Raw genomic sequence first — 27,862 nt, forward strand, 5'->3', positions numbered from 1 at the left:
ACCACTAAATGTAACCACTCAAAGTGCCTGACTATTTCCTACAATCAGGCACTTTTTAAAGCACATTTGTTACCCTCTCCGGTATGTCCTGACTTCCCCAGGATCTCTCCTCTACCCGGACACTCCCACTAAGATGGAGACCACGTCACAAGAAGCTTTCTGCTTTAGACGCGTCTCACAACAAGACCGAGGCAAAGGTCTGCAGTCTTATCTCAACCGAGAGAGTAAACTCTTTTTATCTGTTTTAAGATAAGCCTTGAGTGACTTGTGTATGTGTGGACATAAAGTGTTGCACTGCTGAAAATAGCCATGCCAGGCAGTGTGTGGTGTTTTGTGGATGCATGTGTGTGTTTTGGAAAAAGGTTTTGTTTGTGTGTGTGTGTGTGTGAGGGCAGAGATTAGAAAGTGAGTATATGAGTTCTTTATTTAAAGGTTTAGTCAGCCATACGTCGTTATAATGAAATACTAGTAATACAGTTATACTACAAATATATAAGACATCTATAAAAGGTTTTAAGGATTTGAATGACCTAAATACATTTTTAGTAATTGCTAAACATTGAAGTACTGGTTGAATTAATGAGAGTGTAGCCTTGAAGATGACTCGCTCCAGGCTTAACTAAATTTACATAAAATAACATATTTAGGACAGTAGATGCCATAGACTAAGGAAACACTTTTTGCCTACATTTTTAATTAGTTAGTTATCCTCATCTTATGCCAGGGTCTAAGGACAGAGGGTCAAATTATGCTTTATTTTCCAGATGTGTACTCTATAAACAGAAAAAAACAACTGTTTCATGGGATATTTCAATGCTATTTGTGAAACTAAACCCGTACCACTGTTATGATTACCCTTCAGGAGACCATATCGCCCCGAACACACAGCAGGAGTTCCATCGGTCTCATCCCACATCCTCAAGACAAACAGGAAGAGGAAACAGCAGCCGGGACTGTGAACCAGGGGAGGACCATCAGGCAGCGGTGACAAATGAACCAGACACGACACACATGCAGTCTCAGTATCAGAAGGATTTTCCTCCTCCGTCCTCCTGCCGCAGGAGGCGAACACCTGCCCTCCCACAGCCAGACAACATCGGCATCAACCCTGCCTTCAGGTGAGAGCGACTTAGTCACTATCACTAGTGTACTACAGCTGAGCGGAGAGAGCAGCTCATCAGTGTCTGTGTCTGCTTCGGTTCACAGGATCGACTTCGGCACAGTGCAAAGACAGACGTTCCCTGGTTGGCCCATCATGAATCCCACTTGTGCCGGGAGGCTGAGAGCGGCTTCATCCGGACAAATAAACATGAATAAATAAATGTCAAAGATAGTCATGGCTGTCAATAGCTTGCTATAATCATAGTGCACCATAATAAATATGATTTCATAAACTGAAACATGCAGTTTGGAGGGCTTTTATGAGTCTTTGCATCAATTCCACAGTCTTGTCTTTTCAAAGAACACTATAACATTCTTTTAATCTCATCTATTCAGAAATAATTGGGAGTGGAATTGAAATCGGAGGTTTGTGTTAGAGGTGTTGAGTTCTCCTTCTCTAACCACATGCAGTAGCGTGAGTCTGTCTGGAAACATATACTTTATTCAATATGCTCTCAAGTGCAATCAGATCCTGTTGTTGCTTTGGTTTATTACATCTGTGTTACCAATGACTCAGATCTTTTCTCAGGTTCAGCTTCTTCTCAGGCAACAAGTGATGAATTTCCCAGCAGTGATGAGCTAATGGACTGATGACGTGTCCAGTTACTGGATAAGACTGAATGAGCTAATGCTTACACCAGACCTTTAACCTTTCATATTGATGACTGCAGACCGACTTGTGGTCAGCTTGAGAGAAAACAATCCACCCAGTGACTCATGAATAAAACATGACCCGCTTCAGTGGGCAGCAGCAGGGATGAAAAAAACAAACTATTCAAAGATATAATCGTGTCTTTGTGCGCTCCGTTGGCTACCAAAAACAAGAAATAGTTAAGTAATGTTTTAATGTTTTTATTGTAATGAATGGAGTTGCTTTTATAATTCATATTAGAGACCTTTATATTGGTTGAATCTATATTTCTTGATTTACAATTAGACAGCAAACTTGCTAATAGCAAAGTTGTAAAATACATTTAATAGCTTCTTTAAAATGCAACCCATAATAACAATGGAGGAAGATCTTAGTTATTTTTATCTAAGAACAAGGATGTTAAAATCATTTTTGGTTTATTTGGTTTTCTCGTGGCTTCTTTACCAAGTATGATGCTCTAAAGATCTTTGTAAAAACATGTTCGACAGAGAAGCTAAATGAACTGCTCACCTTAGGAAATCCTAATGTGTTGAAATCTTAGTGTTTCAACCCTGTAAGACACATTGACTGTGTCAGAAACGGAATCATCGGACTTATGAAGAGAGACAATGTGTAACAGATTTAATTATATTTACAGGTACTTTGCAGATAACAAAAATAAAGAAATGTTATATAATTAGCTGCCGATTCTGCTTTTAAAACAATATACCGTGTATTTTTTTATATGGTGAATTATTAAACTGTTTTTGATGCTAAATCTAAAGTACAAAAGCATTTACTATGTCAGATTTCTGAGAAATAATGAAATACTCAATAGAACCATCCGGAAATGACATCTCATCACCATGTAGTGCAATCTGATGAACATAACCAACGTGTCATTTGTTATTGATATGCTTATGGACCATAGTCCTTACAGGCCTTAAAGTCAGGCAGGAAGCTGGTCTGTGGATGGAAAGGTGAGATCAGCACTAAGGAGTTTAATCCAGTGTCTTAAATCTGATCGTCATCTCCTGTCCCGGTACCGGCTCCTGTCTCCCTGTCTGCGGTCATCCCGCTCTCTGTCCCGGTCATCTCTCCTCCCTCTGCTGCCCCACTCGGCCTCTCTGTGTCGGTCCCGGTCCTCCCGGTCTCTCGTCCCTTGTCGATCCCACTCCCTCCCTCCTACTCCTCCTCCTCCTCCACCTCCACCACCACCGCCTCCTCCTCCTCCTCCCCGGTCCTGCACCGGACCGACCCCGAGGTTAATGGGTTTGCGGAACGGTCTATCTCTGCCGCCGAACCGCAGCTGTCCAGACTCTTTCTTCCCTCCCTGTCCGCCGCCGAGCCGCCGGGGGACCCAGCCCTTAAGCGCCCTCTCTTGTTCAAAATCCACAACCACTTCATGCTGGTCGACCACCAACTTGTTGGCGTCCCGGCGGGCCCGGACCACAGAGCGCTCCTCCTTGTACTCGATGAAGGCGTACCCTTTGGAGAAGCCCGTGACGATGTCCCGGACCAGCCGCAGCCGCTGGATGTCTCCGTACTTGGAGAACACTTGGTGCAGCTTGTCCTCTGTTGTCAGCGGGTTCAGTCGATACACAAACAGGGTGAGGTGTGGGTCTCCAACAACGCCTTTGTTGGGTTTATAGCGGGCACCCATCGCCCTCCATACCGCCCGGTCATGGGGCTCCACGTCCGTGCCGTCGATGCTGCCGGCTTTCAGCGGGTCGTACACCTTCGCTATCGGGCTCCAGTCCGCCATTGTTATCCACAAATAAGTCACAACGATGGCCTTCTTCAATACACGAGTTTCAGCGACAGTTTCGCTACATTATTCGACAATAGCTACAGACTTAGATAGATTCTCTGTTAGATTTTTACCCCTTCGAATTTCCCACAACAGCAAGTATCCTGTAGTGTGCACCAATAAATCCTTCCGTGGTGCAACGAGTCTGTAACGAATTAAAGGTTCCCGCTTACTCATTTATGATAGTTACTTTTAATTAAAGGGTAGTTGATAGAGAACCGCCGTTTCAAGAAAATGTTCCTTATTGATAATTGTGCACAAATAACGACAGACGCACATTTATTTACAATTTCTGTTGATAAGTATGCATAATTAAATAAATCGCTCTCACCGTCCCAGATTTGCAGTGCCATATTAATCAGCTATATGACAGTCGGTTATACTACTTTGCACACACACTTTCATTTGTGTACTTTAAAATTTGAAATGTTGGCCCACTCAATATATTACTGACATTTAATTAATAAAAATAGTTTATTATATATTATTATAACTGTCCCAACTCATGATTTGGTCAGTTGTCATGAGATGGATCTTCTGAGATGTGAGCTCAGTAGCAGGTATGATTTCATCCATAGCACTTTAAGTACTGTCCATATTAGCTTAAAAGCAATGCACTGAGTTCATTAATGACATTGAAACAGTAGTTTGACAAAACCCTCCTCACTAAAGGTCCACTTACTATGTTATCGTATGTTTAAATGTCCTCGGTGTGAAATACTTCAGTACTACATTATATACAGCTCCATAATATGAAATGAAACGGCTATATTCATGTAATTTACAAATGTCATTGCTCTATGTGAACACATGTGACGAAGGCACAGTTCTTTACAAAAACATTATTTAATAAAACAGTGAAAAACATCGGTTTTGGCTCCACATTGACTCAATTATTACAAAATAATAAAGATGATGTCACTTCACTGCTATGTACAATTATGTTTAACCACTTTGTTATAGTCTGAAGTCCCCTGTACAGTATCAAACAGCTTTGAAAAGTGAACAGAATCGTCCTGTCTATTTCAAAATATCAGTTTTGTGTCTAATCTGCAGTTTCTTTAACATCATTGTTTAGATATTCTGCCTAATTCTATGGATGAGCCGCCCTGCTCTTCAGCTCCACTCCTGATCCATCAGTTTCCTGTTGCCATTACATGTCCTCCACGCTCCATTTATAGGCTTCCTGCTGGACGGCCTTTTTATCTGCCATTCGAGAGTAGCGTTTCTGTTCAAAACCATTTGACCTGTAAAACACACACACACATCAAAATCTACTGTTATTTCTGCAATCACACCCTCAACATCATCTTCGATTTGATGGACTGGAGCAAATCTCCAATAATATGTCATCATAATGATTGTACACATACTAAGTCAACTGTATTAGTTTGAAGAGAATAGTATAAACTACAAACTTTTAGTCTCTGTTTTACAGATTCTCACACCCACCCACCCACAGAGACAGACGCACAAGCACACACACACACACACACAGTACCTGTCAACTCCATCCCAGCGATAGCCTGGTAGAATATTGAAGCGGTTTGGTGGTGGGGGTGGGCCTTTATATCGAGGTTTGTCTGCAAAACAAAATCAAGATGATTTACAGTATGATGCATGTGGTAACAACCATTTTGCATCAGTCAACTCAGGAAAAAGGCAGACATATTTCACCTTGTCCCGTACTGCGGTCCTTTTTCCGTCTGAGCATCGCAGCCATCGGATCTCCATCCCTCTGTTGCTCTCTCAACATGCGGTCAAGGTCCTCGTCATCGCAGTGACGTGCCAGAGGCTTCTGGGCTTCATGAACTGCATCCTCAAGTTTCTGCTGATGCATCTGGCCCTGGGCCAACCTATAAACACATCGTTGACTTTAAATCGTGGAAACAAATCAGCACACAAAAACATTTCAAATCGTTGTGTGATCCCAAGCACACTCCGTAGCGTTCTCTGATGTGTGAAACTGAATGAATGCACACTTACCCTTTACCCCACTGGGCGTATTTCTCGTCCTTTGCTGCTTTCTCACCGGCTTTTCTCTTCTTTTCTTCTCTCTCAGTTTCCAAATCCCTCTTTTTACCACTCTTGTCTCGGAACACCGTCTGGGCATTGCGGGATTGATCTAGCAATAGCAGGAAAAATAGGTATAAAAATGTCATCTGAATGAGGACTGCATCATCCAACTTAAAAGAACAAATCACAACTACGGCCAAAGACATGGAGTAGGCACGGGTCATGCCTAGAATATGAGATGGAAAGTCCTGTGAGCTCTGTAGTCAACAGCTGTGAAGGAAAAAGAAAAGCCAACCTTCCAGTGGCTGGTTGTATCTTTCTCTGCGACGGTTCTCCTCCTTTTCTTTCCTTAAAATATCGACAGAAACCAGACCTGCCTTCCCACCAGAAAGCATCCTCGGACCCTGAGAAGAAAACAGGAAGTACACTGTGGGACTGATCAATTGGATATTGCATAAACACAGCAATTTTAGGCAAAATAAGATTTCATCTCACTCTTTGAACTTCTTTTTGCTCACCTGTGACTGGCCGGGCCTACGAGGTGGTGACAGATCTTCATCCGGGTTCTTTTCACTTCGTGGCCGCCTCCTGGGCGGCGACTGATCGGAATCAGAGCCTTGTTTTGTTTTTGACTGCCTCCTTGGAGGAGATTGGTCGGAGTCTGAAGCTTCTCCCTTTAGTGGCTTTTTCCGTGGAGGTGACTGGTCTACGTCTGAATCGTGCCTGTTCTTTGCCAGTGGTGACCTTTGAGAATTAGGTGAACGATTTTGAATGGGCTTTCTTCTGGCAGGGGATGAATCTGACAAAGAAATAATGAATTGTTTGTACAACTAAACACTTGAACAAAAGTACTGATGGACATCAACTAGACAACTCAATAGTATCTTTCCAATGTATTTCCATGAAGAAATATGGTGATTTACAGCGTACAAATGTTGGAAGGTCCTCTGGTTGTTGGTTTCTCATTACCTTTCTCATCTGTACTTTTCCCTGACCTAGGAGGTGACACGCCTGGAGAGTCATGACGACTTCTCCTAGGGGGGGAAGTGTCTGCAGAGTCATGGCGACTTCTCCTAGGCGGGGATGTGTCTGGAGAGTCATGGCGACTCTTGCTTGATGTCACAGGCTCTGGATGTTGAAGGTCGCTGCTTTCCATGTTTTCCACACCTTCCATGTCTTCCACACCTTCCACGTCTTCATTTTCATCAGCTATTAGGAGCGGAGACTCAAAGTTAACAAGCTTGTTCAGACAAAAAAAACAACAACACTTTACTACATTCACAAATAGCAATTACCTCCAATTACTTTCCATCTATTGCTAGTTCTGAAGGCTTCCAGCTGTTTCACTTCTTCTGGTCGATCGTCAATCACCTCAGCGATCTAAGCAGACAAACACAACAGATGACATTTCAAGAGGAGGGTTTGGTGAATATTTGACAACCATGATAGATTTCTGTCATGCATGGTAGTCATCTCTTTAATACCTCTGCTTGTATAAGGGAATTATAGTTTGTGTTGCAAACTAATGAGGGGGTCTGGTTTTAGTATCAATGTATGGCAATTGATGGCATGCCTTGATTTACCAAAATTGTATATATTTATATCTGACTGTTGGTCGACAAAATAAGCGATTTTAAGTAATATTAAATCGCTGTGATTGTATTTGGATATTTATTACAAACCATATCACCACCCCGTGATAAGAAAATTACAGAAATACATGTAACGTTATACAATGAGAGTATTTCTTAAGGTGAAATAGTTACAAAGAAGAAGCTAATAACTCCATGTGAATGAATGGGCACTGGCTAGCCAGCTAACGTCAGATAACGATTACATTCTCACCACTGGAGCTTCCTCTTCGTCCTCTTCAATCTCATTTTCCTCTATGGCCATCTGTTTCCAGTCTAAGTCATCGTCGACTATTTTAAGTCTTGAACAAGAGAAGTAAAAGTGAGTTAAGTACACGCACGTTTCATTCACAAACAAGAAGTACGAGCTAGCTTCCTCTGCTAGCTTAGCGGCTAACACACACACACAACAGCTGGGTTAAAACGTCCCCGTCGACTCACCCTTTCTCAGGAAGTTTACGATGTTTCTTTTTAAGTTTCCCCTTTGACTTATTGGCATCTTCGTCAGCAGATAAATAACGTTTTAGGTACTCAGCTTTAGATAGTTCTAGTCCTTTACTGCTGGTTGAAGCGGCCATCGTTATGTTGTCGGAAACTACGGTTAGCACCGAGGGTCAAGAATGGCAATTGCAAATGAGAAGCTCTGCTAAAGGCGAATAATCTCACTTTAACCTGATTTTAAAAGACAACATCATGGAATAAATGGGGCGTCAAGTGGTGACAGCTCCACGGTCATAACAAGTGAGATTATGTATTAAAATGTCTTTATATGATTATATGAATAATGCCCTTCTTGCACAGTTTTACAGTGTCATACTCGTTGCAGTTCTTTGATTTAATTAGTTTGTGACTTGATAACTTAACAATAGTGAAAATGCTGCTGAATCAGCATTTAAGAGGATTTGAGGATTTTGTCCATAGCGAATCATTGTAAAAAGAGTGAAAAAGCTTAATATTTCATTAAGTATAAGATGTAGAAACAAGAAAAGGTATATCATAAAGTATGCAGAAGTAGTTAGCGATAAAATAACTAGTAGAAAAACTAGAAATGTATTAGTGTTGAGAGAGAGTAGAGTGAGAGATTGAGAGAGAGAGAAAGAGAGAGAGAGCGGTAGAGAGAGCGCAAGAGAGCGAGAGAGAGGTAGAGAGAGAGAGAGCAAGAGAGAGAGCGAGAGGTAGAGAGAGAGCAAGAGAGAGAGAGGGAGGTAGAGAGAGAGCAAGAGAGAGAGAGGGAGGTAGAGAGAGAGCAAGAGAGAGAGAGAGGGAGGTAGTTATACACCTGAAACATCTGAAGATTTGAATCTCTAAATCATTTACAAAGTAGAGAGAAGAATAGAAAGAGTATAATAATAACGATTCAGATACAATAGTGGGAATTCACACAATTAACCCCCCCTCTCATATGTTATTATTTCCATCTGTGTCCCAGTTCTGTCCCAATAATAATTCACAAAACAAATCATGATTTCTCTTTAAATAGCATCTCTTTATTGAAAACATAAGCTGCAGCTTACAAAGTAATATTTCCATTACAAGTTACTCAGTGTATTTATACACATACAGCTGTGTGTGCCTCAGCAGCAAAAAGCACATCTCGAAACTTCTCTGTTGAGTCATCTTCATTCTTTCTGGTCAAAGAAACATTTCAATACTATTTCAGTGCTCTTGGGAGGAAAACAAAAGAAAGAGAGACATGTTTGCAAGCTATTGAAAATGTGGGTGTTTTTGATTGATGTTTGATGTCGACAGATGCGTGGTTAGATATGAGTAAGCCAGCACAAGCTTGCATGTCTTTTTCTTTTTTTAGCTGTGTGTTTGATAGACGAAGAGCAGAACACAAACGATCCAGGAACCGGAGCTCTTCAGAAATACGCTCACAGCTGAACACGGGACAAGTTGCTCTGCAGAGGAAGAAAAGTGGGGAGAAAACAGTTGTCAAAATCCTCTTTAACGCGTCTCCCACTCACTCATTCTCATGCTCACCGCCTCAGATCCACACACACACACACACACACAATCCACCTACCTCTCTCCACATTAACTCTGGCAGTCTCCCCAGATATTTTGCACATGTAGGTGGTGTTGTGTGGGAGTTCGTCTGTGAAGCCGGTCAGCGTCATTCTGTAGCCGTGAGGCTCCAGCTCCTCCACGTAGCTTTTGTCTTTGAACTTGCCCTCTGCTGATGAACCGGACACATTGGTGTTAATGAGGAACTCTTTGGTTCCAGAGGACCAAGAGAACTCATAGCTGTTGATCTTGTTGGGCTTGGGCTCGATCATGCAGTCAACTCTCAGGTCATTGTCGTTTTCAATACACACAGATATCAGATCGCACCTGGCTGGGATCAGCAACACTGGGGCAAATCACAAAAGAGCATATGGGAAACACAGAGGGGATGAGAGTGTTGAGAGATATATCTAATATATTATAAACCTTTTTCACAGAAATGAAAGTCTCAGATTACCAGAGAAGAAATATGTGATAAGTAATTCTCACCTCCCAGCACGCTGAACACTAACAGAGACTTGAACATGATGGAAAAGCATCCATCCAACTTTGAAAAAAAAAGAGAAAAGCAAATTACAAAAAGCATTTATAAGAAACAAAACATAAACACTCTGTTGTGTTGTAGTGACACGCCAAATTGAGTTATGAACCATTAAAAACAGTGCTTCTCATCCAGCAGCTTGGGCTCTCCAGGCGGTTATTAGGTCAGTCTGGTTGAGGTCATGATATTATTTACTGTAATCTCATGTACGGAGACAACAAAAAAAGAGGACAAAACGATACAAATGAAAACTAATACAGAAATACAAATATTTTGGTCCAGCAAAAATGTCTTTTGGGCAAACACTGTTCAGATGATCTGATCTAAACGGCTTTAAATGTCCTCTAGTTGCCTCCAGAACTTGATCTGAGCCCACCTGTGGCCCAATCCAATGACAGGACATGATTCAAAGTGAAAGAGGGCACAGATGTTTTCTCTGTCCTGTTTTACTGCTTGCTTGTTATACTATTCCTCACATTTTCCCAATGCCCTTGACACATTTATCGACATCCAAATTCTAATATTACATAATGAGTTTTTAATGTTATAGACTAATGTTTACACACCACTGCACGTGGGTATTTTCTGTCATCATGCCATGCGTACCGAAATGTTCTAGCATATTCCTTGTCTCCTTGATATGACCCTAGCGCTCATATCTATTCCCCGAGCTGCGGCTGAACATCTGTGAGGAGTCTTACCTCCTGTCAGGGCTGGATGATGTAGCAGCTCCTGCCTGCGTGCTCTTGTCCGACTCGGGGATAAACAGCTGGTGGCTTCAGTGTGCAGCACTGCAGAGCATCACACTTCTGAGACAAGCTGGGAGCAAAACAGAGAGGTGGAGGGAGCGAGTGGGAGGGACGAGGGCGGACCAGAGAACGCTGATTCGTCTTGCTCCTCTGCAGTGCCTGATGGAGGACAGCGGGAGGGCTGCAAAACTCTGTCAGCATCATCATTTTCACCAACAACATCTTTTGACCTCTGGTCCTCGCCTCACCTTTGTCTCATTTCCGGAGCTCCACTCCTGTAACTGATTTCCCCCTGCATCTCCTTCCCTCACGTTTCCACTTTAAAAGCTATACTCTTATACATTATAAATACCTTCCGCTGAGATTAGAGTGGCTATTGTAACGCGCCCTGTTTAACAATCACACAACTCTCGACTACCTGACATTATTTTTTGAAAGAGAATAGAGATATGTACATTTATTGACATCACGTTTGCACAGTTGCATCACTGAGAGAATTTGTGACCTCCTAGAAATTTCTAGCTCTGTCATACCAAATGACTCATGTAAAATGGCTCAGTGTTTCCACCCTGAGGCCAATGATAGGAATTTCACAGAGAAAGTAGGATGCAGATTTGCAGCATGCGTCACAAGGTGCCAGTGGTCGTTCATGAGAAGTTCAGCGGTTGCTTTATGTGGAGGAATACGACCAAAATCATTCCACTTTTTTGAAAATGAGAGAGCTAAATGATACAAAAACACAGATGGAAAATATGTGTGGGAAAAAAGTAATGTCTGAATAAAGTGGAACATTTTGTAGGTATTCCTAGGACTATTTATTTACTCCCTCAACGTATCCTCATATTATGGTTCATAAGATATCTTACAAAAAATAACTTTTTTTTTTTCGTGCATTTTCTAACAAAAGTCTAGCAACACTTTATAATTAGGGCTGCACAATTAATCAAAATGTTATGAAAACCGCAATATGGCCTAATGCAATGTTGAAATCGCAGGGGGCAGAATATTTGTTAAAAGCAAAATGTGTGTGAAAATATCATTTCAAATGAAATGTTGTGCTGCAGATATGTCCTGGCCTACACATCATATTCTACAGACTTAAGAAAACACATTTGTTTGGTACACATCCCAGAAAAAATCACACCATAATGAATATGTGAATAATTATTTATATAACGAAATGGCAATATAATAGCAATGAGATACTTTTTTGAAATTGTTCAGCCCTAGTCGCAGAGCGCTGCACCGTCCCCAGAATGCTCTGTGCAGAAGGCAGAAAACATCTGGACCGGTTATTTGTTAATCTATAACGCAGTGGATTGCTCACATTCATACAATCAGTCTGTGGCCTGAATGACTAACCTACTGAAACCTACACAAAAAGGGAGAACAACTTCATTTTTGACTGCATGAGATGAACGTATTATGTTATATAGTAATGTTTGAAAAGTTTTAATTTTGGCTGAGACAAACGTAAAGAACTACAGCAATAAGGAGTGGTAGCACAGTGGGCTTGTTTTATTCAATATTGTCAAAAAGCCTAATAACTGTAATCCTTCCCTCGACAAACAGCTAAATTATTCAGTTTATTATAAATATAAAGAATATTGTGTGGCTTATAACAACATTGCTTCCCCTGATCCCCAGTGATATCACAACCATGTTTCATATGAACTATGCTCATATACATGCAACTATTTTGCATTAGCAACATGTTTGTGTGGAAAATGAATGCCGCCCGGAACACATTTCTCTGTAGCTTATCAGACAGACGTGTCATGGACTATATCATCTTCTTCATCTGCAGGTGCATTCAGACAAAGCCTCAGATGCTTCCCTCCTTCCCCCACTGCGTTCCGCAAATTCACAGTTTCCCTTTGTATTTCACGCCTGCCTACAGTGTTCGCCTCCTCTTCAAATCCCCAAACCCCTGGAGATGCAGGCTATAGGATCTCACCATTTTACCTTTTACTGGTGTTTTTCAGTGCATATGAATGTCAAACTCTTACAGTATACTCACTTAATGTTGTCTTTGCATGTAAATTGTTCAATGCATGTCAGTTTGTATACAGTATTGCTGGATATCTCATGCTATACACCCATTTGTCCACCTAGGCTACAATTGTCAGTTCTAGCATTCGTAATTATTGATTTTTACATCCATCCATGATTTGTGCTCTTAGATTATTAATCATTGAAATTTGGTATAACTTATCACTTTCTAGTTATTATTCTTCATCCATGTAACAGCTCGTTAGGATTGCTTGGATGGTTTTATTCTAATTTGGGGCTGAGATATATACTGTACTTTGGGTCTTGGCTGTTAGACACAATGTTGTGTTATTTTGAGATCCCTCAAACATATTTTAAAGGATAGCCTCCTGACTATTTCACATGTATATCATACAGTTCATTAAACTCAGGGATGCGGAGAGCTTCATAAATGTCTTCTTAAGCCCTATTCACATGGGACTAGTATTACCTGGGGACCTCTAGTAATTCGGAATATTTGAAAATTCAGGAGGCTCATCAGCATGGAGACTGATTCACCTGGCTTTGTGAGTATTATATAAACATAAGAAGGCATATATAATATAATAGAATAACATTTGTAATATTAAATAATAGTTTTAATGTAAGCGGATGTTACTTAGAGCCATCTTAGCTGGGGAATAATGTTGGTAAATTTGAGTAAAATACAGACATTTATCCCATGCCTATACGACACAGACGACGGAGGTGGTTTTTAAATCATATGAGGTCCCCTGGTCATACTGGTCTTGTGCAAATAGGGTTTTTGTATATTCTTCAAATTTTCCACAAACTGAATATGCTGTGCCAGAAGCGTTTGCTGCCCTCGGTGAAAAAGGTCAAATATACACTATAGCCTCTATGTCAAAAGCACCAATCAGAAATTTAAAATCACCAAATGTATTAAATCTTGCACACATTTCAGCACCAGTTCAACACCACAGTGTTGGGGGGGGGGGGCTACAATAACTGGGACCTAACTCCTGTATCTACGTCCTTGTCTGGGCCCCTAATTGCATCTATTGAGTGTGCTCATTTTAAATAGCCTAAATGCGCCTTTCCCCCCCTCTATGCACACTAGACGGCTGGCGGTTTGCGCAACTCAGCCCTCACACAGTGAAGGATAGCTGTCGGTCGGGGCTGGGGGAAGGCTATCTCTGAAATAATCTGCCCACGCGTTAAGCTGCTTTTATCCCCGCGGAGCTTCAGCCAGACACAGACTGCTGCTTCATTAGGGAAGTCGGCTTTAGAGTGGGAGAAAGAAAAAGTGACACTGGGTGTGGACTTAAGTTTGAGAAATATTTGTTCGTGAATTAGAGGAGTTTGTGCTTGTCGCATACATGGAGACCTAACTGGACTCCTGACAGACAGACCTGAAGCCGAACCTGCTGCCGTGCGCTCAGTCCGGGAGGCAGGAGGCGTAAAACAAGTGCACACTGGGAATTAAACCACAGCGAGAAGCTGGCAACGGTGGTCTGGGCATGGACAGCACTGGATTTTGGATATTCCTGATAACTACTTGTGTTATTCCAGGTAGGCTGCTCTGCTTTTCTCAACACCTGTTAAATAATTGTGATGTGATATGTGAATCCAGGTGAAAAGACATGATTGATGTATCTGTATCCAATATTAAGCAATCACAAAGAAGGAGATAACGTTACACTCAGGGAAGAGATCGATCAATTCATAGCTTCAGTCAGAGCATAATAGTTATAAAAACACAATTGTTGTAGTTGTATTTAGATTTTTATTTTGATAAAAGATTTTTTATTATATGAATATACAATGTTAATGGTGTCTTGTGTCTATTTTACATTAGTGTTACATACATTACACAATACACAAGTATTCGTTGAAATACTTTTTTTCATTTAAGTACAGTTGGCTGAAGTAACAAGGTCGCCACTTTCTGATTAGCCACTCTTAATACATGGTGTATGTATGTTGTAATTGATGAATTCATTACTGATTCACATTAATTAACAATCATTTACTGTTGTTTAATAAATCTCTTGCACACCATTGATAAGAAAAACGTTTGGGTTGCCAAGTTATGTTGTTTGTAACCTTATAACTCAAGTTATTATTATTACAACTGATCTGTGAAGTATGAATTAATGAATTAATTAAGGTGCCTGATGATTTCTTCTTTTAAAGTTAAGTTCCTTTTTTCAACATACTGTGCAGGAGGTTCATTCATTTTCATATCAGCATCTCACAACCCATTTTGCTTAATTCAGTGCTACTGTTCTAGTTTGAGGAGCATCAAACTTCATATTGCCTTCATACCCAAATTATTGAATCTCTGAAACTATATGACTTTTACTCCCGATCAGTGCAGAAGTCAAAGCAGGCTCTTGCATTTTTCAGTGAGACCTACACAGTTGTCAAACTAAACTCGCCTTCAGCAGGTGCACTGGCGTAATCACACTAAGATGTGGCTGCCCCTGCAGATGGCATCCCCTCATCTTACAGTGTTGCGTGTGTGTGTGTGTTTGAATGACTGTAACTCTTGCCTCATTGTAACAGGTGCAGTGTAATCACACTAAGCCGGGCGGGCAAACATGCAGCTAGCATCAGACTTGTGGCTGTGTAATAAATGTGGGGTGATGGTATATACATATTACGTAATGACAAAAGCGATTGTGGCAGCATACGGATGTGTTTAGCTGCTGTGACATCTGCTGTGATTGCTTTTTTCACTCAATCAGTTGTAACCCCCCCGCCCCCTGGGCTAAAGTTGAGCAGTAATTTGCTGGTGAGCATACATGTGTGTGTGTATGTGTTATTTCTGAGTGTGAAGCCATGCCATGTGTGGGATTGTCATGTTGAAGGACAGAGCAGTGGATTAGAGCTACACAGGGAGCAGGAAGAGTATAACAACACGATCGCTGCCAAGTCCCAGCCGGCTGACGGTTGCTGCAGTGTGTCCATCTTCTCCTGGCTGGTGCAGACTCAGTCACTGTCAGTGAGTGCCCCAGCAGGTAGATGCGAGTGCTGTCACAGGCAATCACTGACATGTTTCCACATATACATGTGCAGTCTTCCACTGCAAAAAAGACAGTGAGACAGGCATCCTTGTGAATTTTTGCATAATCCACTGTCTGCAGCTGGAACACACAGACACTACTCCACAAAAATAATCCAGCACAAGCACATAGCCCTTCTGTTCTCTTCCTCTTTTGTTTGTCTCTTCTTTGTGCACCCCCCTCTCCAGATTTAGCCCATTTAAAGTCTCTCTCCCCCCTTTATTGTCTCTCAATCAGTTGATCTTCGTCCACAGACATTTTGTTTATTTTGTTTATTTCTCTCCATCTCCTCTCTCTCTCGGGTTTTCATTCTCCTCTCATGTCCCAAAACAGACGCAGCAGCAACAGTCATTATAATCCTGTGAGCTGCCCGCTGAACGCCGGCCAAGTGCAAACTCCACGTTCCTGCAGTGCCACAGAGATTACGCACCCACACAAACATGCACACGTATCTATGCATGCGCAGACAGATCCCAATTAAAAACAATGAGAGATTATAATCGATTTAGTGGAAAATTAGAGAAAAAAACTTAAAAATGGAGAGGCGCACACATGATTTGTCGAAGTCGTGGATATCCAAAAGTCAGTTTCCATTGTTGGTAAAGTTTTTCACTGCAATCTTATGGTTTTGAGCAATGAATATGTGTCTTGTGAAATAAAAGCCTAATAACAGGAACTGGTAAACAGTCCTCTGTCACCTCTGAGCCTCTGTCACTTTCAGGCGGCACGTAGTTTTGCAACGGCAAGGTTTTAATCTGAGCTTTGTGTGTGTCAGTTGGTCTTCACTGCGCTTCAGTTTCCCTTACATTGTACCAAGTCACAACACCAAAGAGATAATCACAATGTGTAATCCCCGATCAATCACAGATTTGAAATCCTAAAGATTAAACTGTTAATCTGTGACCTCGTCTTTCTCCCGCTGTGGTTTTTCATTTTTTCGTCGGTCGCATGAGTTCAGCTGTTATCGTATCTGTGGCCTTCTAATTGCTGAAGGTAAATGTAGCTTGTTCAGCCTTGAAACATTGCAGTTTAATGGAATGATCTTTATTATTAGCACCACTGCAGATAATAACATCAGTCTTATATTTTTAGTCTAAGACTTATATTTGTAAATAACTGAAATACTGATTTGGTGCTAATGTGCCAAAACAGTTGGCACTTTGATATTCTTAAACATTTTCAGATTTAAGTTTCCGTGTTTGGCTGAAGAATACGTTTAAAACGCCTTAAATCAGTCTAAAGCCTGTGGCTGCTAATTACGGGATAATTTTGACTAAATACCTGAAAACTAACATCTTTCCCATCAGCCTCAGCTGTAAATGGTGTGAGTGCTAATGAGCAAACTATAGTGAAAGTAGTTTGCTTACTTCACATCAGCATGTTGGCTTTGTCAGGAGAAGCATGTTGGCATTAGTTTTAGTTTCATTCAGCTCTAACTAACAGAGTTGTTAAGGTGCCATTTAGGTAGTTTCCAGAGTAAAATATGTTATATGTATCAGTGGCCAGATCCTGCTTAAATACAAGTTAAATAAAACAATTATCATATATTTTTTATCGGTGCATCTGTAAACTCTTTACCAAAAAGCCTACAGCAAAACCATCCACTGTCTCTCTGTTGAACTCTCACACATACAAGAAAAGGTTAAAATGGCTCGTGATGTCATGAGAATGATGAAGAAAGATGGAGGATATCCACTCAGGATATGAACGAAAAGCCCAGCACCACGTTGTGACGCTCTTGCTGTTTTGGCATGGTGTGAAACAATAATGCTATTGTTTTGCTGTACGTTCCCATGGTCGTCTCTTGCCAGTGTGCTGCTGTTTATAGTTTATTGTCATGAGGGCTGAGGTCATTTCCCATCGTCTAAACAATAGAAGAATGTCAATGGACACAGCGGAAAAGAGGAAGGTGGGAGAGATGTGGGACCAACGAGATGTGAAAAATCTTCTCTCAGTTAAATTCTAAAATTTAACTTGATTCACATTAAGTATTTATGAAGTATTGTGGCAAGAATCTTACATTAACAACAGACTCCTATGAAACATTTAGTTATTATTAGAAAAAACATGTTTTAAATGGTCATCTTCACGACATTGATTTTGATGAAAAGGTTAAAAAAGGTCTTTCTCAAAGGCGTGCAGGTTTAAAAACATGCACAAACATATTTGTCAGGACTGAAAATTATTTCCACAAAGCATTTTGCAATAGTGATCTGTCCATATGTATAGCAGCAAATGGATTTTGATGCAGATGCACTTTAATATCCTAAATGCTGTAATCTACTCACACTGCTGGCCTTCTACCCTCCCAACGACCCACACAAACACACACAATGATCTATAAAAGTGAACTCCAGCTCTAATACAAAACTATTAAACGTATTAATAAAAATAAAAAAATGAGGCTCAGATTGTACTTCATATCATGTGATGGTTATCTTTTTGATGAATGATGTCAGCAGCGCAGATGGGTCCTTAGAGGTCTATCTGTACTTCTAAGCTTTAGCGTGCATGTTTGCATGCATACAACTTGCACAAATGTTGCGTTTATACGCAACATTTGCAAAAGACGATTTTGCGTATAAAATGCTTTTTGTACAGATTCACATTATAAGACGAGCCTAAACTAATCTATTAAAGTAGGGAATTAATACATTTTCTAATCATCATAATCTAATTGAGGCTTTGTTTTCGTATTTTCGTGTTTCAGGTGATGGCACTGACATGCTCTGCCTTTTCTCCGCAAATATGTGCATGTTGTGTTTAAAAAATACATTTAGAATAAATGTCATATCAAAGTCTTCCATCAGTTGAATTTGAATTTCTTTCTTGAATACTTTTATAGCTCAGTGTAACCTTTGAAACCAGCAGAATCATCAGCTCGTTCTCTCAAATGTTGCAGGTGGCAGCAAAGCAATGTTTTTGCAGTTTTAAGAGCACAGAGTGACATTCAAGCTGCACAGAATAAACAGTATTATCTATAGTGTTCTGTGGTTACCTTTGTCAGAACTAAAAGACAGCTTCAAGTAAAACACTTTTAACTTATTGTAATTTATAAGTACAGTCTTGTGAGAATATTGCTGATTTCCGATTGCTGATCTCTCTTAGTTTAAAGAGAGATTTGAGAATTTGCAAAGACCTCGATTCTTCACTGTAATACAGAGCTTATTAGCTTTCTGTTCTCAGGCTCAGTCAGTGGTTGACCTTTATTCTGCTCATTATTGAAGGATTTTCTTATGTCATTCAGGAATATGAAGCCGTTTCTTACATTACATCCCATGGCCTACAGATCAGAATCTAAATGAACTTGTTGCTCTCTCCAGCATGTTTGCAGACTTCTTCTCTGTCTCTCTCTAGTGTAATGAGTTAAAATCTAATTTGAAGTAGTTTTTACTGTAGGAAGATTTATTTCAAGACGGCAGTTTCAAAGGTTCTCAAGTAGAGAGAGTAGCGTATCAATCGTTCCGTATATTGGTAGGCAGTTGGCAGGATCAATGTAATGTAGTCTTGGTCCTGTGAAAAGTCTTGCTGCAGAGACCAGTTGGAGTCGACCAAGTAGGTGAATCAGGTGTTATGAGCCGTGATGTGGTAAAATCATGGATTCTTTTATTCTAAGCTTAAGAGTGGAGGAGAAGCATTGTAGTGTTGCTTTACTGAAAAGAATCTGGACCGAAGAGATTATTTCCCATGACACTCAGAATTCAGAGGGAGGCCTAGATTTTTTGAGTAAATCTGCATACATTAACAATATCTGGGCCAATTATACATTTCTTATATTTATGCTGCAGAAAAGTTTTTTTATTGCACTAACGCAGTTTTGTCTAGTTTCATATAGTCATTGGGATTTAATGAGAGCTATAACTGTGTCATCAGCTTAACAATGATAAAAGATATAAAGAAGCAGTGTGGTCGAGGGGTATCGGGTACACAGAGAACAGGAATGGACGGAGAATTGACCCCTCGTGACACATTGAGTAGAGAGACTGTTGGTTGTGCAGACAGTGATAGACAGCTCATGGATAGAAACAATTGTAATCGGGGAAACATACATTGTGTTGTTGTCAGAGCTTTTTACAAGCTATCCAAATTAAATAGCAAAATCTATAATTTCATCGTCTGACTACTTCACATTGAACATTGCACTTCTATTGTTGGACTCACGATAGACAGATTAAAAAACGAAAATGACCAGAATGGATACAACAGAACCAGAGATATATATATTGTTTTATTTCACACATTCCTCTTCCTTTTCAAAACCTGGCACCAACATTACATGCAATCCGGCCGCCAACAAATCCGTCACTTAAACGTTAACATTTGTCAGTTTGGGGCATTTTCTTAGGAGTGCCGTCACAAACAGATAAGTATGTCCAGATTATGCTAAACTACAAGAAAACATGAGATTTCTAGATTCAAAATGTCAGAAGAAAAAGAGCACTGACCTGCTTGATTTCAGTGCAAATTAAGTTCAACAAACCTCATTACCACAAAAACACCTTCAAGTTCACATTTTATATAAATATAGAAATGATTTGCTACTGGTATACTCTGTGACAATAAAAGTCCACACAGCTCTGACAGAAATATTAGGATGCCAAAACACAGTTCATGGTTAAAGCATTACTTCCTGGTGAACAGCTTTAGTTTTGAAGCTTTCAGCCCTGGATGTTTTTGATCTATTGCTTCTGTGAGAGAGACGAGAACGCTGATGGACCGATCAATCTCTATCCATTAATAACATGGAAATATTGGATTACATGATGAACTATAGTGCCTCATTGTATCTGCTTCTTTAAAAATACAATATTTCAAACGTAAAAATGACCCCTGGCTATGGGTTACACTCACACTGTCTAATCCAGCTCTGTGTTCATGTAGTAACATTTCCAGTCCGGTTAAAAGCGACCAGCTGACTGAACTCTCGCCATACTTTACAGTAAAGTTTCAATAATGACATTTATTGTGTCATTGTTCATAGTGGCCAACATTTTGTTGCTTTGTCACTCACATATTACGTATATTTGCGACCCATTGTCTTCCATTCCCTGTTGCGTGACTCCAATAAGATGCCTACTATGGGCTGACGTTGTTTTATCAAAGGGGATGCAAAATATATCTTGGGAGGAAAAAAAAAGAGATCACATGATCATCTTGTTTGTGAAGGTAAAGTGTACGTTTGTTATAGAGAGGTGAAGTCCCTTCCATTTCGATGTTCTTCATGGGACATTATTTTGGAAAAAATATGTACAGTAGTCAACGACGATAAGCACATGTGTTTTTTACCCCGTTTGAATTGTGCCACGAAATAAATATCATCTTTGTCAATTTAAAAGATAATTTTGCTGGTCAAGAAAATCGCAGTTTGTCGTTTTGTGTGAAACCTTGTGTGTACCTTGGCTTGCTAGCTAGCTTGGTAATTTAGCTATATCCATGCACAAATGTAACTTCATTTTACCTGATGTGTTTTATCCAACGACTCTTTTTATCAACTAGGAAGCGAAAGCACGAGTAAATTGTTGTGTTTTGGATAGTCTTTCTTATAATCTTATAATTGAAACAGTTTTATGTCAAAATGTGACTTTCTTGACTTGCAAAGTGATCGTATAAATTGACAAACATCATGTATAATATATGGAACAATTCAAACAGGTTTAAAAAGTAAGTTTTCATTTTTTCCAAAATAAGGTCCCATGGTGGTTCATCAAAAGGGGCGGGACTTCACCTCTCTACATGTTGCAAAGCTTTTATTTTGGTATTATGAGTCTATCAGGTTTCAAGTACGTTTTGATGAAAGTTGTTGCTGTATTTAAAAAGTGATATTTTTTCCCTTATAAATAAAAAGAACTACACCTAAAGTATTAAAAACCAAACCCATTTCAAATACATATGATGAGAATAATTAATATCTTAGAGAACTTGAAGGCAAAGTTCCTATGAGAACCAAATTGGCAGCTGTTGTCATGTCTGGATGCATTTCCATCTCTTCAGCACTTATCTTTTATTATATATATCTCATTTACTATTTGGCAGCAGCCACGCAAAGAGGAAGAGGGGACTTTAAATGGACTAACTCTAAAGTAAAAGTGTTTCGTAATGAAAAAAAGTGAGCAATGATAAAGAAATATTGACTGTAAAACGTTTGATATTTTAATCAAAGATGGCTGGTGATTGCGATACAATGATGGATATTTAGAATGAAAGGTTTCTGTGTGCGTGTGGGTGTGGTTGTGTGTGGGTGTGGGGGTGTTTAATCATGTATGAATGAGAATGAGAGCAGCCATTGTGCTGAGTTGTTTAGTTCAATGTCCCATCACTGCTCTTCATCCTGCATCATGAATAACAGTACATGTATTCTTTATGAAGCTCTCAGATTAGACACGACTTTACTTACAGTTTACACAAGTAAACACATGTGACTACTAGACGTTTAGGAAGTGGGTGTACATGCTGTGGATTTGTTGAAGGGGATCAGTAAATCAGTGGGAACAGTAGCCAAATAAATCGTGCTTATTTATACCTCACTCTAATCCACAACCTTTGACCTCAATTCACCTCTCACGCTGCTGAAATCTATCACCTTTGACAGCTCAGCTCACTCTATCAGCTCAACATGCTGTGAACAGCTTAGACCATGCATGTCTGATGCTGCCAACATGTGTGTATTTGTGTGCGCGACGTGCGTATACCCAGCATAAGTGAAAGCATTTTTTTAATGTCTTTACCTCTTGTGTTTCTCCTTCAGGAATAAATGGCCAGAGTGTTGAAATGGAAGATGGGAAGTGGGGGTATAGTGGCTCAAAGGTGGATCTCCGCTGTCGGTTCATCAACAGCTCCCCGCCTGTCAAAATCTCTCAGGTATTCAACAACCCAAACCCGAACCCCCCTAAATGTGACTTAAATCATTTACAGCCTATTTCAGTGCACATAAACGTGTTGTGCCTTAACCTTAAATAAAAATCAGACAGTCTCTCTAAACAGAGGCCACATTCAAAAGCATCAGAAAGCTTTTCTTCTAGAATCAATTTTAGGGATCATTCCAGCAGTGTCGCCTGTTTTAACCAATTAACTATATTTATTACTACTTGGTTTGATTTCCAATGATTTCTAGCTGTCGAGGAAGTAATTATAATTTCAGTGAGGCATTAAAATAAAGAAGAGTCCCTTTTCTGAACGGCATTACTGCTTCACAATGACAAAACGCAAGTTTGATATTCATCTGTGTGGTCAGATAAAGAAAAGTAGTTTGCCTTTGAAAATGGCCCTTAATAATGTTCATATCCAATATGCAATGTAGTTAATCGGCTAAGACCACGAACAGTTTCAGATGTCTGTGGTTCATATCAGACACACTTCCCTCATCATGCACTTCTTCCATTTCAACCATTCTTCTTTCTCAAGGTAACATGGCAGAAGCTGGTGAACGGCACTAAGCAGAACGTGGCAATCGCCAATCCCTCCCTGGGTGTGTCCGTGGCCCCGCCATACAGGGACCGTGTCACCTTCAAGAATGCAGCTGTGAAGCGGCGAACTCCGACTTTGGAAGACACTACCATCACCTTCTCCTCGCTCCGCCTCTCCGACGAGTCCACCTACATCTGTGAATACACCACGTTCCCCGCAGGGAACCGAGAAAACAATGTAAACCTCACTGTCTACGGTAAGACGGAGTTTTGGTTATGTGATTCTGAAGTGGAATACAGGTGGACGTTAAATGTGACATTATATAATGTTTTCATCTGTGAGTTTTAGAGGTGCTTGTTGGCAGTTTTTTTTTATATATTTTTTTGAGAGTGCCAATTAAATGAACTGAGACCTTCTCACGGCAAATATAGCAAATAAGCTTATTTCCTAAAATGTCTAAGTATCTCATTTAAGGTTTTAAATGACACTTCATCACTTTAGTAATGTTTTAATTTAAGGAGCTACTTTAGGATTCATTTTTTTATCAAACTACTGCTGTTTCCCAGGTCAAGAATAAACGTTCACACTTTTAAAATTGCGTAAATATTGGGATTGTGATGACTTTATACTTGACCTTATACTAAAATGTCGTTGTTGTGTGCAAATGGATTTTGTAAAATGTTTAGAGGAGGGGTTGTTGACTGCTGTTCATTTTTACTGTAGAATCAAAGTTAAAGCTTTTACCTGTCAGCACCTCGTACAGCCGTTGTGAGTGAAACATTATGCTATCATCATGCTTAGAAAACATTTTAATACGACATAAATGTTTGTTTTTTATTTTCATTCCCTCAGTTCGCCCAACAACTCAGATGAGTCTGTCCACACCGACGCTGGTGGCTCGTTCATCCAATCTGAAAACACCGGTGGCCACCTGCATCTCTGCCAACGGAAAACCAGCCGGTACCATCAGGTGCGTGTGTGTTTCAGCTCTCTTGAATTCACCCTCCCTTTTATGGAGTTTTACTACAGCATGTGTACTAAGCTGCCTTAGCTGTTTAAACCCCACTAGAAAGCAGCCTACATCGATGTATCTCTGTGTCCTAGATGGGAGACGAGGGTGCCAGGAGAAGTGACCACCCGAGAGTACAGGAACTCAGACGGGACGTTCACTGTTCAGAGTGACTATATTTTGGTGCCCAACAGAGAAACACACAAGGAGACGCTCACCTGCGTCACCTCCTACAACGAGGAGGTCTTCACTGACAGTGTCACCCTCGACGTTCAGTGTAAGTCTTTTTTTTTTTCACACAAAACAATTGGCTTTTTTCTTTAATTTGTTCTTGAAAAAAGTCCTAAGAAAAGTCAGATTCATGACATGTTCGCAAACATTGTTTGTACCCGTGTTCTTATGATGATGAATCCCATCGTCACATGCCAGTTGAATTGCACTAATCAGTAAATGCCCCACGGCTGGAGGGTGGAACACCAGACTACGAATGTAAAAGAAAAACTACAATAGTTCAGAAGTGGAGGTACTTCTGAAGGAAGTAAATACCAGAGCTACCGTGAACAATCCTATGCTTGATGAATTCTGCTTCACAATGATGAGCCGACGTTAAAAAATCCAAATGCAAGAACCAACTATTTTGCACAAACATGTCAGCACTCAAATGTGCACTCAGTAGATTTTAAGAAGACATTTCTTCCAAAAAACAGTTGGTGAATGAGACCTGTAACCTCATAACTTTATATGTAAAATTATAACACTATTACAAGCTGATTTTCTGTTATTCGTATATATGTTGGCACCAGATGAGCCAGATGTTTCAGTGGATGGATTTGATGGAAACTGGTACCTGAACCGAGAGAACGTCCAGCTGAGCTGCCAAGCTGATGCCAACCCAGCCGTCTCTCTTTATCAGTGGAGACTGTGAGTACAACTTTGAGTTTTTCCCTTCCAGTAACTTTTGTTTGCTATTTCTTAAGCAAGAATATACTTTGCGTTTCTTTGCCCACACAATGCCCCATACAAATAAACCAGCAAACAACACACCTGCTTGCCATTGTTTGTTTTAACTTAAAATTGTATTTGTTTTTTGCCTCTATCACTGAATTGTTTGCAGTAAAGTCCTAGACATCTGTCCTTGTGATATGGTTGGCTTCCTGCACATACAATGGGCTTATTGTTCTATGATTGACAGGTGTGAATAGGCTGTATACTGTAACAGTAACACATGGACAGGTTGCAATTTGTCGCTTGTTCACCCAAACTGTAAGACCATTTTGTTGTTGTTTTTTCTCTTTTGTTAATGCTATCTTGTGGGAAATGGGATAAATACCACAAAGAGTTCAAAAAGTTATATACATGGACCAAATGTTTCACTACTTGTGTGAACTTCTTGATTTTTAACTTGAGCTTTATTTTCTGTATGTTCTGCAGGATTAATGGCTCCATACCAAGCAATGCTGACATCCGAGACAACGTCCTGACCATTAAAGGGCCGATCACGTATGACATGCAGGGCACCTATGTGTGTGATGCAACCAACAGCATCGGGACACGGTCGGGCTCTGTGGAGGTCAGCATTACAGGTATGTTTACCTGGAGTCTGGGGTCATTTGATTTGACACTTACTCTACCCCCAAAGCTACTGTAAACAAGGAATGTGTTTGTTTGAATTCCCGTGTGTGTTTTCTCTGTAGAAAAGCCTCTACCACAGATCGCAACTGGTGATGTCATCAGCGTAATCGCCTTATTACTGGCTGCTGGAGTTCTCATGGGCATTACTATCACCGTCCTGGTGCTCAAAATAAGAAGTAGAAAAGGCAACTCCTCGTACGTAAACAGTCCGTTTTATCTCCATCGTCACAGCAGGCTTTGCATCCTCCGTTACCGTCCTCATCGTCTAACTTTTATTCTCTTTGATCAGAAATGCCTCTCCGTCCAGAAAACCGTCGCAGCCGATAAGGAAAAGACCAGCAGATGATATCCAGGTAATCTATTGGTTTTGTTTGTACTTAAATGATCACATTTTCAAAGAGTTACCAGTGTGATAAAGTGAAGAATTTATGTTCCTCACATCTTGTAAAGTTGAGGTGGGTATTTTTCTTTGGCAGATCCACACTGAATTGCAATGTTGTGTAATAATAGAGAAAATAATGAATGCTACTACTGGCTGGCTGAGGCGGTCTAAGCCTTAGTGCAGTCATTTATAACTATTGTATTTAATTTGTTCCTCACGGTCCTGTGTATTGATGAATATTTTATTTCACATTCACTGACGCAGATCGGTCACCTGTCAAACAATCACTGTGGACATAGTGAGTCCACTCACAAAAACATGATGTCATCCATAGAAACCAGACCCACCCCTCTCTATGTTCCTTAATAAAAGTTAGTTTGAGCAGCTTTGTGAACAGCTCCTAAACTCTGAAGATCCTTTGTGAATACGGTTAGTATATATCTAGTGTTGTGTCCTACTATGTTTGGTAATATTAAAGTAGTTTAAGTAAGATTCAACCATAATTTGTTATGAATTTAAACTCCTGTCTGGTGTTTTAACATTTCTTTAGAATTTGTATTGACAAGGGAAATTGTTTAAAATGCTCTTTAATTCCTTAACATGCTGAAGTCATATCAAACGCTCTGCACACCAACACAGGTTAGACTTCTGCTCAGGTTGAATTCAGGGTAATAAGAATGACAGAGGTTTAATTTGTCCCACCCCAACAGAAGTGCAAGGGAGAAGTCAATTAAAAAAAAACTTTACTACGTAACTTGTGCAATTCATGAGACTCTATGCAGCTCTTATTGGAGATCAGCCCTGATTCATGTAGATACTCAGCACTATCGTTACACTGTTCTTTATGTAAGGGCTTGGTCATAACAGCATTAACAATTGCAAAATGTTTTGCAAAATCACTTCATTTTAGTGATATCTGTGTGATCAGAGGATTTCTTTGTAGAGCGCTTTGCATGGATGTGAATTTGCAGTGTTGGACAGTTCTAAACCACCAGAACAGTGCTGAACTTTAAGGGAAACAGAGAGATAAAAACATTGCTCACAGGGTACCTTTAAGTACATGTGCTATATGCATGCATGTACGGTATATATGTTACAACCACTTTCTAACTTGGGTTCATCTTTAATATGTGTCTCTCATTTCTCCGCAGCACTCAGGTCGGTTTTATGAAGAGCTCCCGAACACGGCAGACTATGTGAGCTACAGACTGGCCTGCAACAAGGAGGACTACCCAGATCCCTACTCCCCTCCCATCAAGCCTCAGCTCACATTTCTGCCCCAACACCCCTATCACTCCTCACTACCAACCACTGCAACCAGCAGCAGTGGCACCAACACGCCAAAAAACACCATGTCTCCTCCTTTACACACCACTGCCATCTTTAAATACCCCTCGGTATCAGGTCTGTCTTCTCCTCCCCCGGGAGTGGCGGCGTACACTTTTCCCAAAGAGCAGTACGTCTGAACCGACACTTTTGACATAAACTCAACCATCTCAAGCGATTTCAGATGAAACGACCAAATAAAAACCTAAGAGGAGGCGGGGAAAATGAGGTTAACCCTGGACTATCAGGCGGCGTTTCTACGCTGTCCGCATCATTGCGGACGGCTCTGGAGGTCAAAGGACAAATTCCGCTTTTGTTGTTGAACTTGGAATGAAGTCCAATTTTTTTTAACATTTTCTCATTTGGCTGGTCTTTTTGTGTGTTATCTGTTCTTTGAAAAGGGAACATTGTGAACCATGTTTCAGGTCAAGTTTAATATTATTTGACTGTCATCGGGAAAAAGGATATTGCATGGATGTATTACATTTGATTGGATAAATGGA

The 27,862-nt window shown here is 40.3% G+C and overlaps 4 protein-coding genes across 5 annotated transcripts; 1 reads left to right on the forward strand and 3 right to left on the reverse strand.

Moving 5' to 3' along the window:
- Positions 1 to 2,040: 2,040 nt before the first annotated feature.
- On the reverse strand, positions 2,041 to 3,685 carry snrnp35 (small nuclear ribonucleoprotein 35 (U11/U12)). Its single transcript, XM_079171554.1, has one exon. The coding sequence runs from the start codon at positions 3,555 to 3,557 to the stop codon at positions 2,820 to 2,822; it is 738 nt and encodes a 245-aa protein (XP_079027680.1). The 5' UTR covers positions 3,558 to 3,685; the 3' UTR covers positions 2,041 to 2,819.
- A 763-nt stretch (positions 3,686 to 4,448) lies between these two features.
- Positions 4,449 to 7,842, reverse strand: bud13 (BUD13 homolog). The gene is made up of 10 exons (XM_079171138.1): positions 7,691 to 7,842; positions 7,464 to 7,551; positions 6,914 to 6,998; positions 6,588 to 6,827; positions 6,137 to 6,417; positions 5,914 to 6,022; positions 5,589 to 5,727; positions 5,280 to 5,458; positions 5,104 to 5,185; positions 4,449 to 4,849 (listed from the first exon to the last, which is right to left on the reverse strand). Exons 1-10 carry the CDS (start codon positions 7,825 to 7,827, stop codon positions 4,756 to 4,758), a joined length of 1,434 nt encoding a protein of 477 aa, XP_079027264.1. The 5' UTR covers positions 7,828 to 7,842; the 3' UTR covers positions 4,449 to 4,755.
- Positions 7,843 to 8,733: 891 nt separating this feature from the next.
- Positions 8,734 to 10,618, reverse strand: LOC306704951 (uncharacterized protein). Of its 2 annotated transcripts, none has more exons than XM_079171566.1 (4): positions 10,499 to 10,618; positions 9,746 to 9,803; positions 9,276 to 9,602; positions 8,734 to 9,150 (listed from the first exon to the last, which is right to left on the reverse strand). In XM_079171566.1, exons 2-4 carry the CDS (start codon positions 9,780 to 9,782, stop codon positions 9,053 to 9,055), a joined length of 462 nt encoding a protein of 153 aa, XP_079027692.1. In that variant the 5' UTR covers positions 9,783 to 9,803; positions 10,499 to 10,618; the 3' UTR covers positions 8,734 to 9,052. The 2 variants fall into 2 exon arrangements, with proteins under 2 accessions (XP_079027692.1, XP_079027693.1); XM_079171567.1 differs by lacking the exon at positions 10,499 to 10,618 and adding an exon at positions 10,404 to 10,469.
- Positions 10,619 to 14,058: 3,440 nt separating this feature from the next.
- Positions 14,059 to 27,499, forward strand: nectin1a (nectin cell adhesion molecule 1a; the record flags this gene model as incomplete). Its single annotated transcript, XM_079172153.1, has 10 exons — positions 14,059 to 14,110; positions 22,352 to 22,464; positions 23,008 to 23,266; positions 23,863 to 23,980; positions 24,115 to 24,296; positions 24,823 to 24,940; positions 25,451 to 25,602; positions 25,714 to 25,846; positions 25,941 to 26,004; positions 27,185 to 27,499. 10 exons carry the CDS (start codon positions 14,059 to 14,061, stop codon positions 27,497 to 27,499), a joined length of 1,506 nt encoding a protein of 501 aa, XP_079028279.1.
- Between the last annotated feature and the right edge of the window lie 363 nt (positions 27,500 to 27,862).

The sequence above is a fragment of the Pholis gunnellus genome (assembly GCF_910591455.1).
Source record: "Pholis gunnellus genome assembly, chromosome: 13".
NCBI classification, from domain to species: domain Eukaryota; kingdom Metazoa; phylum Chordata; class Actinopteri; order Perciformes; family Pholidae; genus Pholis; species Pholis gunnellus.

What these genes read in the sequence shown, in the direction of transcription:
- snrnp35 (XM_079171554.1), bottom strand. Translation starts at nt 3,557, where the DNA reads ATGGCGGACTGGAGCCCGATAGCGAAGGTGTACGACCCGCTGAAAGCC.
- LOC306704951 (XM_079171566.1), bottom strand. Translation starts at nt 9,782, where the DNA reads ATGTTCAAGTCTCTGTTAGTGTTCAGCGTGCTGGGAG. An exon ending in AGTGTTCAGCGTGCTGGGAG is followed by an intron (nt 9,603 to 9,745) that starts GTGAGAATTACT and finishes GATTTGCCCCAG; the next exon opens with TGTTGCTGATCCCAGCCAGG. An exon ending in CAGAGTTAATGTGGAGAGAG is followed by an intron (nt 9,151 to 9,275) that starts GTAGGTGGATTG and finishes CTTCCTCTGCAG; the next exon opens with AGCAACTTGTCCCGTGTTCA.
- bud13 (XM_079171138.1), bottom strand. Translation starts at nt 7,827, where the DNA reads ATGGCCGCTTCAACCAGCAGTAAAGGACTAGAACTATCTAAAGCTGAG. An exon ending in CGTAAACTTCCTGAGAAAGG is followed by an intron (nt 7,552 to 7,690) that starts GTGAGTCGACGG and finishes CTCTTGTTCAAG; the next exon opens with ACTTAAAATAGTCGACGATG. An exon ending in ATACAACCAGCCACTGGAAG is followed by an intron (nt 5,728 to 5,913) that starts GTTGGCTTTTCT and finishes TGCTATTGCTAG; the next exon opens with ATCAATCCCGCAATGCCCAG.